General features: G+C 42.2%; 1 protein-coding gene across 2 annotated transcripts in view; it reads left to right on the top strand.

Moving 5' to 3' along the window:
- LOC126279585 (leucine-rich repeat-containing protein 15) overlaps positions 1–13195 on the top strand; it is a 176067-nt gene extending 162872 nt beyond the window's left edge. For both annotated transcript variants that reach the window (XM_049979691.1, XM_049979690.1), the window contains exon 8: positions 12666–13195. In XM_049979691.1, the coding sequence (XP_049835648.1) occupies positions 12666–13190 (525 nt within the window). In that variant the 3' untranslated portion in view covers positions 13191–13195. The remainder of the gene's footprint in view (positions 1–12665) is intronic.
- The last annotated feature ends 280 nt before the right edge of the window (positions 13196–13475 follow it).

Here is a 13475-nt window from a genome sequence, read left to right as displayed (position 1 = left end):
TGCGCAGCATTTGTGCACCGCCGCCGTCAGTGTCAGCCAGTTTGCCGTGGCATACGGAGCACCATCGCAGTCTTTAACACAGGTAGCATGCCGCGACAGCGTGGACGTGAACCGTATGTGCAGTTGACGGACTTTGAGCGAGGGCGTATAGTGGGCATGCGGGAGGCCGGGTGGACGTACCGCCGAATGCTCAACACGTGGGGCGTGAGGTCTCCACAGTACATCGACGTTGTCGCCAGTGGTCGGCGGAAGGTGCACGTGCCCGTCGACCTGGGACCGGACCGCAGCGACGCACGGATGCACGCCAAGACCGTAGGATCCTACGCAGTGCCGTAGGGGACCGCACCGCCACTTCCCAGCAAATTAGGGACACTGTTGCTCCTGGGGTATCGGCGAGGACCATGAAGCTGGGCTACGGTCCCGCACACCGTTAGGCCGTCTTCCGCTCACGCCCCAACATCGTGCAGCACGCCTCCAGTGGTGTCGCGACAGGCGTGAATGGAGGGACGAATGGAGACGTGTCGTCTTCAGCGATGAGAGTCGCTTCTGCCTTGGTGCCAATGATGGTCGTATGCGTGTTTGGCGCCGTGCAGGTGAGCGCCACAATCAGGACTGCATACGACCGAGGCACACAGGGCCAACACCCGGCATCATGGTGTGGGGAGCGATCTCCTACACTGGCCGTACACCTCTGGTGATCGTCGAGGGACACTGAATAGTGCACGGTACATCCAAACCGTCATCGAACCCATCGTTCTACCATTCCTGGACCGGCAAGGGAACTTGCTGTTCCAACAGGACAATGCACGTTCGCATGTATCCCGTGCCACCCAACGTGCTCTAGAAGGTGTAAGTCAACTACCCTGGCCAGCAAGATCTCCGGATCTGTCCCCCATTGAGCATGTTTGGGACTGGATGAAGCGTCGTCTCACGCGATCTGCACGTCCAGCACGAACGCTGGTCCAACTGAGGCGCCAGGTGGAAATGGCATGGCAAGCCGTTCCACAGGACTACATCCAGCATCTCTACGATCGTCTCCATGGGAGAATAGCAGCCTGCATTGCTGCGAAAGGTGGATATACACTGTACTAGTGCCGACATTGTGCATGCTTTGTTGCCTGTGTCTATGTGCCTGTGGTTCTGTCAGTGTGATCATGTGATGTATCTGACCCCAGGAATGTGTCAATAAAGTTTCCCCTTCCTGGGACAATGAATTCACGGTGTTCTTATTTCAATTTCCAGGAGTATATGTAACTAGCCTTTCTATCAAAACGACTTACGTGCATTCTGGAGTTACGCAACAATTACAGATTCTCAGCCAACTCATCAATACTAACGCACTGGCAAAAACAGAAATCATAATTATTTAACATCTTTACCTTGCTTGCATGAAGACTTCTGCTTCCATGTTCAACAATACTGACATACCTACATTAATCTAAAACTGGGTGGCTTCACATGGCACACCATAAAAACTGCCTACTCCATCGACTTTCGCTCACAGACGGCTACCTACAACTGTGCGCCAAGCGCTCTCTTACTGCAACACTACAATAATCTCATGCCAGAAGCAGTATCTCTGGGTCTGCGGTCTTACACACTCAGCTATACAAAGCCTATCAAAGACATACATCGTTTATAAAATCATATTCGGGTGCCACATACAAATGTGCTTCAGTACATTCCTTTCAGAGATGCGTTGCTAGGATTGTACGAGGGCTATTCGGAAAGTAATGAACTATCGTTCGCACACTATAAACCACAATGGAAATCCGTCGAAGCTTTACACAGATGTGTTGGTCAGAGCCTGTAGTACGGCTGTCGCTTTTCTCAGTTCCGGGCTCACAGTGAACACCTAAATATGCCTAGAAAATCTGACTCCCGCCAATTATGGATGTCTGCCGAGAGATTTCTCCTGATTGCATGCAACTCTACATAACGTAAGTGTCATCCGGTTCCTTCTTCATGGCAGTTCTCGCCCGCACACTGCAGGGGCAATGGGGACTTCCTGCAGCGTGTTCGATGGGAAGTCTTTGATCAGCTACCATACAGCTTCTCATTTTCTTCTCTGCCCAAATGAATCACTGACTATGAAGACAGCAGTTTGGCACAGACAACGACCTGCAACTCAGCTAAAATTATCGGAAAACACAGAAGTCTGCATAGACATATGCGGTACAGGATAATAGAATTTCTAGTAGGTGAAGGCAGTTGACTTTACAACTGAGCTTTGTGTGAGTGTCATCATGAGACGTTCAAGGAAGAGTTTTAAACATTGCACAGTGCATGCTTGCTGCTGGAATTTTTAGTTTTGACAGAGTTTTGACAGAGCCTACTGACATAGCAACTTAACTCTCGTAATATGAATTGGCTGGGGTATATTTTATGCCAAACTTCCGAAAAAATAGTACTCTAGTCAAGTACCTTATATTTTAAAATTTTGAAAAATATATTTATTATTTTTAATGAAGTCTTCATCCAAATTCGATAGATGTTTGAAATATTTTAGTTAATCTTATCGCAAAAGTTTAAGTCTTAGTAGTAGATGTGACTTTTCACAATGAATGCCATATTCAGTATCTTCAAATTCTGGGCCCTACATACACATCAACAGCTATTTGAAAAATATAGTGCAAGTAAAAATCAACAACTGTTAACGAAATTTGTATTTCAATTTTTTTCTTCATGAAATCCTCCCATCCTCCCTATATAGTACACATTATTGAAAATACTGCGGTTTTGCTAAGAGTGTGCTATAAGATATTTTCAGTCTTTGGACCCCACTTGCACATCAGTACCTCTTTAACAAGTATTTTGTTAGTGTAAGTCAGTAGCAATTAACAAAATTTGTTTCATTTTATATTTTTTTTTAGTGTAAGCATAAAGTCCCCCCCCCCCCCAAAACTCCCGCCTTTTGGTAGCAGACGTTAGGGAAAATACATTGGTATAGCTAGTGTTAAGGTATGTAACAGTACAGGACAGTACAGATGATTCCCATGGTTGTCAGCATGTGCAATGTTGCAATGTAATCATCGGTAATAAAGTTTTCTACAGGTGGGAAGCCGATAAATATTTCGAAATAATTTTTTTTTGTGCGAACAGCTGTACAGTTTTATTTATTCTGTATCGGTTATGGTACTGGCTACCATCGTCACAGAAGATACTGCAAGGTACAAAACCAAATAACACAAGTATGTGAATTTCTACAATCTTACAACAAGAAAGTAGGTGCAAAAATGTTTGAAGCATCGGATACTTACATAACGTACATCAATTGGTCAAAAAGACATTTCTGCCAACTATAGAAATATCAAGTATAACATGTGACGATTTGTCACAATAATTGCTTCACTGGATTTCCACTGAAGTAGATCCACACAATCGAAGTGTGATAACATGTAGAAAGTTGATCTTAACATCAAATATCACCCACCTACTTCGTCAATACAAAGGGTGAACAAAAATGTCACACTTGGCGGTCCGCATGCGATTCCTCATCCCAGTTCAAGACAAAAGCGGTGCTGGGTTCATAAAATGGAAATCTTTCAGAAATTATTGAAGACTATAAAGATGAAATAGGTCATTGGGAAAAGAATGTTGATAGACTACACACTATTTTACTTTATTTACTATTCGTCTGCCCATTAAAAGTTGTTAACTAATTTTTTTCTGCGTGATTTGAGTTACACGATGATACACCGCACACATGCCAGGTTATTTAACATGCAACAATTTTTCTCGGTACGATTGTTTTGCTACAGCTATTTCATCTAGACCGCGCGACCTCTACGGTCGCAGGTTCGAATCCTGCTTCGGGCATGGATGTGTGTGATGTCCTTAGGTTAGTTAGGTTTAAGTAGTTCTAAGTTCTAGGGGACTGTTGACCTCAGTTGTTAAGTCCCATAGTGCTCAGAGCCATTATTTTATCTAGATCCCCAGGTTTTCTACTGAACTTAAATCTGAGGATATTCTCTGGACATGGTCTACATGAATGTTCATCTTATCGCCCCGACATCATTCGTTAATGGCTTCTATTAATGAAGAAATATTTCTCGAACTGCAGTATTTAAGAATAATTCGACAATTCAGTTGCACATGCAGTATAACATGGTGCTAGGCCATACAAACTTCAGCTGACCAACAAAGTCAACGCACACAAACAGAGCAGTTGACACTATATCTTCCGCAGCGAAAATATGTAAGGAAACCATAACAAAGACTGTTAAAAGATCAGCGAAATCAGGGATTCGATAAACAGGTCAAAAAGTGGAATGTCAAAATCCTGCCCGTGTAATTGGAGAAGAACATGGAGAACGCTTAAAATATGGGGAGAAAGTAATAAAAATTATAACAAAGATAAGTCTGTCATTACCTTTGTACTTCCAAAGCTAAAAGACAATAATAAAGGAGGGAAATTTGTAAAAGATTAATATCGAAAATACTAAAAATAATGATAGAGTCAGGGGAATGAGTATGTAGAATGTTCTGTCAATAATAAATTTAAGAGGGAACAATGTCCTACCACGTACTTTCATTAAAAAGGCAGAAGCACTTACAGAGACTCTATGTTCAATTATGCAAAAGTTACGGGTACCGAAAGACGTTCATTTCGGCTCCCATCTATGTTTCCACAACCATTCCATGAAAGACCTATGTAGCACAGTTCATGCGGCTCTCACCTTCCGGCCACTTGGTCGCTTTTTCCACTGCTCTGAATTAGGCTATCAGAGCTGTGCAGCATACAGAGGCTGTGTAAACACTCGCTTCCTGAGATAAGATATCTCATCCCACTACACTTCCCAGTTAATAAGTTTGGCTCTATTGATCGACAAATATGTACGTGTGTGGTTTTCACTTAAAAATATCATGCAAGCATTTCTGTAATGAAGAGGGCATGCTTGTGTGAACTGTACTGATTTAGAAAACTGGTGCTACTTTGCGTCGAAGGTTATTGCCAGACAGCATACATCCAAAGATATTATCCGAATTCTGTCAAATTTTTGAAAGTACACTATTACTCTAGAGTAGTCACACATTTATGTGGAAACAATTTATTTAATGTGTCACAGTCAGGATTGTAGAAAGGTTGCTCGACAGAGAATGCAGTTTATACAATCGTTCATCAAATAGTACAAGCCTTAAATAATAATAATATATCGCCAGTTGATATTTATTATCTCTCCAAGGCCTTCGGTTGTGTAGATAGAAAAACTATGGTTTTATGGAACTCACGGCATTTAACACGTCACTTGACAAACAGAATGCAAAAGGTTGTGCTGAATAATTCAGGCAATGTCGGAAAGGTAGAAAAGTTTACTGACTGGGGTAAAATTACAAAGGAAGTCACACAGGGTTCAATGTTGGGCCCACTTATATTCGTTATATATGTGAATGACTTTCCACTTTCACAGGCAACAAACAAAAATAGTACTTTCTGCAGACTGTACTAGTGTTATAATAAGTCCCATAAGAGAGAAATCAATAATAGGGTTAGTAAATGATATTTTCCAAAGTATTATTAAGTGATTCTCTGAAAATGGACTCTCCTAAAATTTGGAAAAAACACACTATATTCAGTTCTGTACAACAGAGACATACCAGCAGTTGATGTAGTACATGAGCAGTTGGCAGTAAGAAGGGTAAAACGCTCCAAATTTTTGGAAGCACGTATTGATGAAAACTTGGATTGGAAGAGGCATATTATTGAGCTTTTCAAACGATTAAGTTCAGCCACTTTTGTTCTTCGTATAACTGCTAATCTTGGAAATAAATATATATTTTATCTAATGAAATTCGTCATAAATAGTCCATCACAATTTGAGAAGAATCGTGTGATACATACCTACAACATTAGAGGAAAAGGTGACCGTTATTACTTAATGTTAAAGCTTAAAACTGGTAGGAAGCTTTTTAAAAAACTAGTTTTTAAGTGTATTTGCATGAGTAGGAATAAAATGATTGCCTTTCATTAATGTTAACACTAACCATGTGTACATATCCTGTAAACTGACTCGTTCCACATCATTACAATAAAAGAAACATTTAAATGTCCTATGGAGCTTGTTAACTACAGAATACTACTACTAAAACTTGTAAAAACTGTAGTGGCAAGGAGGTGTAAGCTTTGTGGGACGGTTTTTTGTATTGGTATGTACCTCCGCAGCATAATTCGTTAATGAGGTTGGTCTCCGTTTGGGCGTTGCTGGTTAGAATCCTGAAAACTGAAATTAGAGTTACACACTTGAGAAATGTTCTAGGATATGTTAAACGAGTGTTTCGTAAACAACATAGTTTGTGAGCAGATCGAATTTTCCTGGTGTCCTATTAATGTATCAAAACCTGTCACCTGCTTTACCTACGACTGCGCCTATGTGATCATCCCGTATCATATCCCTATAATTTGTTACACCCTGGTATTGAGGATTTCTTGGTAGGGAGGACGAAGTACATTTTATTGGTTGGGGAATCATTGCAAACGGAGGAGTAACTTCTGGTACGCTCCAGGAAAGTGTATTGGGACCCTTGCTATTCATATTGTATATTAATGACATGACAGACAATATACATAGTTACTTCAAACATTTTGTGGATAGTGTATTGTACAGCTTGGCTTATTTCAGTTATGAATCACTGATACCGTAATCGTAGGATACTACTTTTCTACGTTTTGTGAAGCGCATGATTTTACATTTCTGTACACTTGACGCAAGTAGCCAACCAATCCTTACAGTGCATCGAATTTTTTTCAAGGTAATACTGATCATTTTTGCAGCTTTTTTTCAGATAGTCCTTCATTATAGATAACTACATCATCCACAAAAAGTCTTAAGTTACTAATAATATTGTCTGCCATGTCATTAATAGGGCCCGGATTTTAATGACAAGTCATATTTTTTTCTGAATTATAGGGTGAATTTTAGAACAATTTATACACAAATCTAGCGTTTTAGTGTTTAAAAATGTATTTTGATTGTGCATATAAAGTCATATTTCAACAAATTTTAGTAATAGGTCATATTGCGGCTAACTTTTAATATAATAGGTCATATTTACGTCAACTTATGCCAAAAATGCATATACCGTTTTTCTCGTATCTTACGGGACACACGAATAAGAATATGAATATATTGCTCACGAGACAATATTTAACGTTCTTAAATGAAAGATAAGCAGATAAATTAGTACACAGCTTTATTTCTCAGGACTGTAGCAGAAAATCGGTGTACCACAACAGTCGTTTCGCGAACATAAAACACCGTTGCGCAGAGTCTACAATACGCTTTCAGAGCCAACAAAGGCGGCTTCTACCGTAATAATCATCGCAGTCACACAGGTGTTCCCCCAGCAACCAGTTTGAATACAGTCTTTGCCCTGTTCAACATGAATAAAGCAAAGTGCTCCCACAGCGTGAAGTTGCAAGGATGTGTCCGAGAATTTGAAGAGAAGTTATTTAGTACTGATGGGAAAATATTATTTTGTAAACTGTGTGAAGTTAAAGTTAGTGCAGAAAAGCGCTTTAATGTGCAACAACGCTGTAATACCGCTAAACACAACAGCTGTGTGAAACGGAGTGCTGAAAAGAACAACAGGCAAACGTTGTTATTTGAACAGACATGTCAGTTATCAACCGTGTAATCATTCTGCAAGGATTTGTGTGAGATGATGGTGTCCTGCAACATCTCATTGGAAAATCTGAAGAATCCACACTTCAAACGGTTCTTGGAGAAGTACACAACAATCCAGTTCCAGATGAATCTACACTGAGAAAGAACTATTTATCCGCATGCTACAATGATGTGCTCAACAAAGTACGAATTACTATTGCTAAGCAGAAGATCTGGCTGTCTATAGATGAAACTTCGGATATTACTGGGCGATATATTGCAAATGTTGTTATTGGTGTTATAGTTGATGGTCCTGGAGATATGTTCCTACTAACGTGTGAAGCTTTCGATAGAGTAAACAATTCGGCGATTGCTATCTTGTTTGACAACTCTCTGAAGCTGCTGTGGCTGGATGGTGTGAAAAGAGACAACGTTTTGCTGCTTGTAACTGATGGTGCTTCATATATGGCTAAAGCAGCCAAAGGTCTTCAGATTCTCTACCGCAGTGTACGCTACTTGCCTTGCACATGCGTAGCACAGAGTTGCCGAAGAGGTGCGATCAAATTACCCAGACGTGGACAAATTAGTTTCCTGTGGCAAGAAAATCTGTGTGAAAGCTCCGCTACGGGTGCAGAAATTGAAGGAACAAGCACTTTCAACGCCCCTCCCACCTAAACCTGTTCTTACACGAAGGGGTTCTTGGCATAATGCTGCTGAACATTACTGCACCAACTACACCCAAATTAAGACAATCTTCTGCGAACTTGATAGCGATGAAACAAGTTTTTACAGATACATTGTCTCGAAACTTCGCATATATCTACGCCAATTTTACAGTGATATCAGAAGTCATCAAACTACTGGAAGCTGCTGGCACTCAACTATGTGAGGCCCTGAGTATTGTGCAACATGTGCAGAGAGAGTTGGATCGAGCTCGTGGTCATGTGGCTGACAAAGTGAAAACCAAATTCCAAAGCGTTCTCCAACGGAATTCTGGATATTCTACACTGTGTAAAATTAGCGAGAGTCTTTCAGGAAATGCCGCAACATTTGAAGATACTGAAACAAAGCTGAACTCCAGTGACCGGGCTGTCTTCAAATACACTCCAGTGACGTCTTGTGAAATGGAGAGGAGCTTTTCCAGGTAAAAAACTATCCTCTGCGACAATCGTAGGTCTTTGACAATGGAAAACCTGAAAATGCACCTTGTGATCCAATGCAACTTTGCAGATACTGAAGATTGACATACGGTATTAAATAATGGGAAACGGATTAAATACTATGTAGAAATAAAAACATCGTTTTACTGTTTCGATAGTTGATCTTTTCTCTGTACTTTGTGTTTAGAAAATAAAACATTCAGACATTCAAAAAATAGGTGCAAATTAGCCACAAACCCTACAGAAAGAAAAAACTGTACTTACAATGAAACTTCTTGGCAGGTTAAAACTGTGTGCCCGACCGAGACTCGAACTCGGGACCTTTGCCTTTCGCGGGCAAGTGCTCTACCAACTGAGCTACCGAAGCACGATTCAGACCCCGTACCCACAGCTGTACTTCTGCCAGTACCTCGTCTCCTACCTTCCAAACTTTACAGAAGCTCTCCTGCGAACCTTGCAGAACTAGCACTCCTGAAAGAAAGGATATTAGTGTAAATCTCATTCTGGAAACATCCCCTAGGCTGTGGCTAAGCCATGTCTCCGCAATATCCTTTCTTTCAGGAGTGCTAGTTCTGCAAGGTTCGCAGGAGAGCGCGAGTCGTGTTTCGGTAGATCAGTTGGTAGAGCACTTGCCCGCGAAAGGCAAAGGTCCCGAGTTCGAGTCTTGGTCGGGCACACAGTTTTAATCTGCCAGGAAGTTTCATATCAGCGCACACTCCGCTGCAGAGTGAAAATCTCATTCTGGGTTGTAAGCACATTTTGCCGGCACGGTAGCTCAGCGTGTTCGGTCAGAGGGTTAGCTGCCCTCTGTAATAAAAAAAAACTGAGTTAATCGAGCAACTACGAACATAAACGGATGTCTCGCGACGTCCGCACCGAGCAAACACAACGAAATAAAACGATCAAAATGAGATTTAAAAAAAAAAGTTGGTAGAGCACTTGCCCGCGAAAGGCAAAGGTCCCGAGTTCGAGTCTCGGTCGGGCACACAGTTTTAATCTGCCAGGAAGTTTCTGTACTTACAATATTTTGAGAAGTGAATTTTGTATTACTTTATGGTGAATAAAAAATTAAATAAACAAACAACAGTGCTTTAAATAAACTTCTATTATGTCATATTTTATTTTTATGTACGTTTTAGGTCGTAAATGCTTGCATATTTCACTGTTTTTTAGGTAATTAAAATCTGCACCCTAGTCAGTAATATACAACATGAACAACAAGGATCCCAATACACTTCCCTAGGGCGCACGTGAAGTTACTTCTACGTCTGGCAATGACTCCCCGACCAAAAAAACGTGCTTCATCCATCCTACCAAGAAATCCTCAGTCCTATTACTATATATGAACTGGTGGTTACAGAACTACAAGTCAGGAAACGCATTAAATTAAGAAACAACTTAGTTCCTTCAGAATGTCTAAAGGAAACGAGTAGCCGCTGACCCTACCTATGGCGCCATTTGAACGTCAGTGTATACGAAAATAGGCGCTATCCAGAACGACAGTTCCATAGCATTTACAGGCATCTGGCGTGGGTGGTGGGCTTTGCGGTTTAAATTATTTCTTCAGTTTTCCACCATTCACCGTGAGAGTGAATGGCTCCTAGTCACGTTGCAGGCACCTAATGTAATATATATTGACGTGGAAAAAATTACAGCACCAAATAATTTCTAATGTAGAGCAATGAAATTTCGGGAATACAATTGTCTAGGTAACATATTTAATTGATTAACATTGCAAGACCACAGGTTAATATATGGGCGAGATAAGCCATTGCAAATGTAAAATGCCGATACATTAATAATAGTCAGTGTAACCGCCGAGAATGTTGAATGCAAGCATCCAAACGTGTATCCATTGTGTTGTACAGATGACGGATGTCAGATTGTGGGATGGAGTTCCATGCCTGTTGCACTTGGTCAGTCATTACGGGGACAGTTGGATAATACTGGTTGTGGATGACGCTGGAGTTCTCGTCCGATGATGTCCCATTTGTGCTTCAATTGAAGACAGACCTGGTGATCGAGCAGGCCAAGGCAACATGTCGATACTCTATAGAGCATGTAGGGTCACAACAGCGGTATTTGGGTGAGCGTTACGCTGTTGGAAAACACCTCCTGGAATGCTATTCACCAATGACAGAACAACAGCTCGACTCACCAGACTGACGTAATAATTTGCAGTCGGAGTGCATGTGATAACCACAAGAGTGCTACTGCTGTCATATGCAATCGCACCTCAGACTATAGCTCCAGTTGTAGGTGCAGTATGTCCAAGACGCAGACAGGTTGGTTGCAGGCTCTCAACTGGTTTCCTTCTAATCAACACACGGCCATCACTGGCACCATGGCAGAACCAGATTTCATCAGAAAACACAACAGGCCTCCACCCTGCCCTCCAATGAGCTCTGGCTTGACACCACCGAAGTCACAAACAGCGGTGGTTTGGGGCCAATAGAATGGACGCTACGGTGCGTCTGGCTCGGAACTGTCTTTGAAGTAATTGAATTGTCCTCACAGTGGCGCTGTAAGCTTCACTCCTGTACGACTAGCGCTAAATTTTCATAGATATTATCTTTCAGATGTAGAAACACGCCTGCCGCCTTTCATTTATGATTTTTTTCTGTCGTATATTTACAGATAGGTGTTAATAAATTTATTTTTTCCAGATATATATTTTTCTTGTTTTGCCAGTTTGTATTTTATATCTTCTCTACTACGGTCATCATCAGTTATTTTGCTGCTCAAATACCAAAATTGATCGACAACATTCCGTTACCGGTTTTTTACTTTTGTTTATATTTATCTTATAGCCTGTTTTCATCTACATCTACATCTACATGATTACTCTGCAATTCACATTTAAATGCTTGGCAGAGGGTTCATCGAACCACAATCATACTATCTCTCTACCATTCCACTCCCGAACAGCGCGCGGGAAAAACGAACACCTAAGCCTTTCTGTTCGAGCTCTGATTTCTCTTATTTTATCTTGATGATCATTCCTACCTATGTGGGTTGGGCTCAACAAAATATTTTCGAATTCGGAAGAGAAAGTTGGTGACTGAAATTTCGTAAATAGATCTCGCCGCCACCAAAAACGTCTTTGCTTTAATGACATCCATCCCAACTCGCGTATCATATCTGCCACACTCTCTCCCCTATTACGTTATAATACAAAACGAGCGGCCCTTTTTTGCACCCTTTCGATGTCCTCCGTCAATCCCACCTGGTAAGGATCACACACCGCGCAGCAATATTCTAAAAGATGACGAACGAGTGTAGTGTAAGCTGTCTCTTTAGTGGACTTGTTGCATCTTCTAAGTGTCCTGCCAATGAAACGCAGCCTTTGGTTCGCCTTCCCCACGATATTATCTATGTGGTCTTTCCAACTGAAATTGTTCGTAATTTTAACACCCAGGTACTTAGTTGAATAGACAGCCTTGAGAATTGTACTGTTTATCGAGTAATCGAATTCCAACGGATTTCTTTTGGAACTCATGTGGATCACCTCACACTTTTCGTTATTTAGCGTCAACTGTCACCTGTCACACCATACAGCAATCTTTTCTAAATCGCTTTGCAACTGATGCTGGTCTTCGGATGACCTTACTAAACGGTAAATTACAGTATCATCTGTGAACAACATAAGAGAACTGCTCAGATTGTCACCCAGGTCATTTATATAGATCAGAAACTGCAGAGGTCCCAGGACGCTTCCCTGGGGAACACCTGATATCACTTCAGTTTTACTTTCCCAGAAATGTAATATCGTCGACAAACATCAATGTTTCTATTCCTTCTCCCTGCATTTGAAATCCATTTCCCTAATCTCAGCGGTTTCCATTACCGCTTGGAAAAAATATAAACACATAAATGAAACAATTACGTTTCCACTGTGCAGGAGCTGGAGGCGATCGCGCGGTCGCGTTCACATTTGTCTTCGCCCCCGCGGCAACGCCGTACTGAGAGCCAGCTAACGGAGCCGCCGACGTATGAGGAGGCGTTGCTGATGGCGCGATCTATGGAGGAACTGGCCGAGAGGAATGCCGCAGCTGCGCAGGCGCAGACCGTGACGCACGCACCGAGGCGGCCCAGCAGCAGCAGCAGTAGCAGCAGTGGGGACAGCCTCAACCTCAGTGGCGACGACGACGGCCAATACGCCAGAGCTGCCGGCTGGAGCGAGCCGTCGGGTCTCCACCGCCGAGAAGACAGTGACGGCTCTCACTCAGCTAGTGACAGTGCTGGTGACGTCTATAGACACTCGGAGGATCCCTCCGCGAAACGCGGACCTATCCCGGGAAGCCGTGGAGGCAGCTCCAGTAGTTCCGCACACAGCTTCGTTGCCACCGCCGGTACCAGTTCTGATGACGAGGCTAAGGCCACTGGGTCATCCGCTGCAAGGGCACTGAACCACAAACGCTCTTAGCTTCGAAAATAGCTGTATGCCTCTGCTAGAGCCATAATACAGTGAGAACATTGGCTGACATGCATATTGGTGACAAATCGGTCGTCATTGGCGGTAGGAAAATTATCTCAGGTGCACAGCAATAATACGTAGCCAGTTTTTTCCTCATTAGCTCGGATGATTCAACGACGCAAAACAGTAAGCTCTTTGTTCAGCTTCTTCGAATTTTCCGAGTAACTCGCGTGAAATCCAGGCGATCTCAAAATCGCTCAACATCAATTATTGGGCTGTGGGTCCTGCGTAGTA

This window comes from Schistocerca gregaria, chromosome 1 (assembly GCF_023897955.1).
Source record: "Schistocerca gregaria isolate iqSchGreg1 chromosome 1, iqSchGreg1.2, whole genome shotgun sequence".
NCBI lineage: Eukaryota > Metazoa > Arthropoda > Insecta > Orthoptera > Acrididae > Schistocerca > Schistocerca gregaria.
This window is presented reverse-complemented; position numbering and strand designations above follow the sequence as displayed.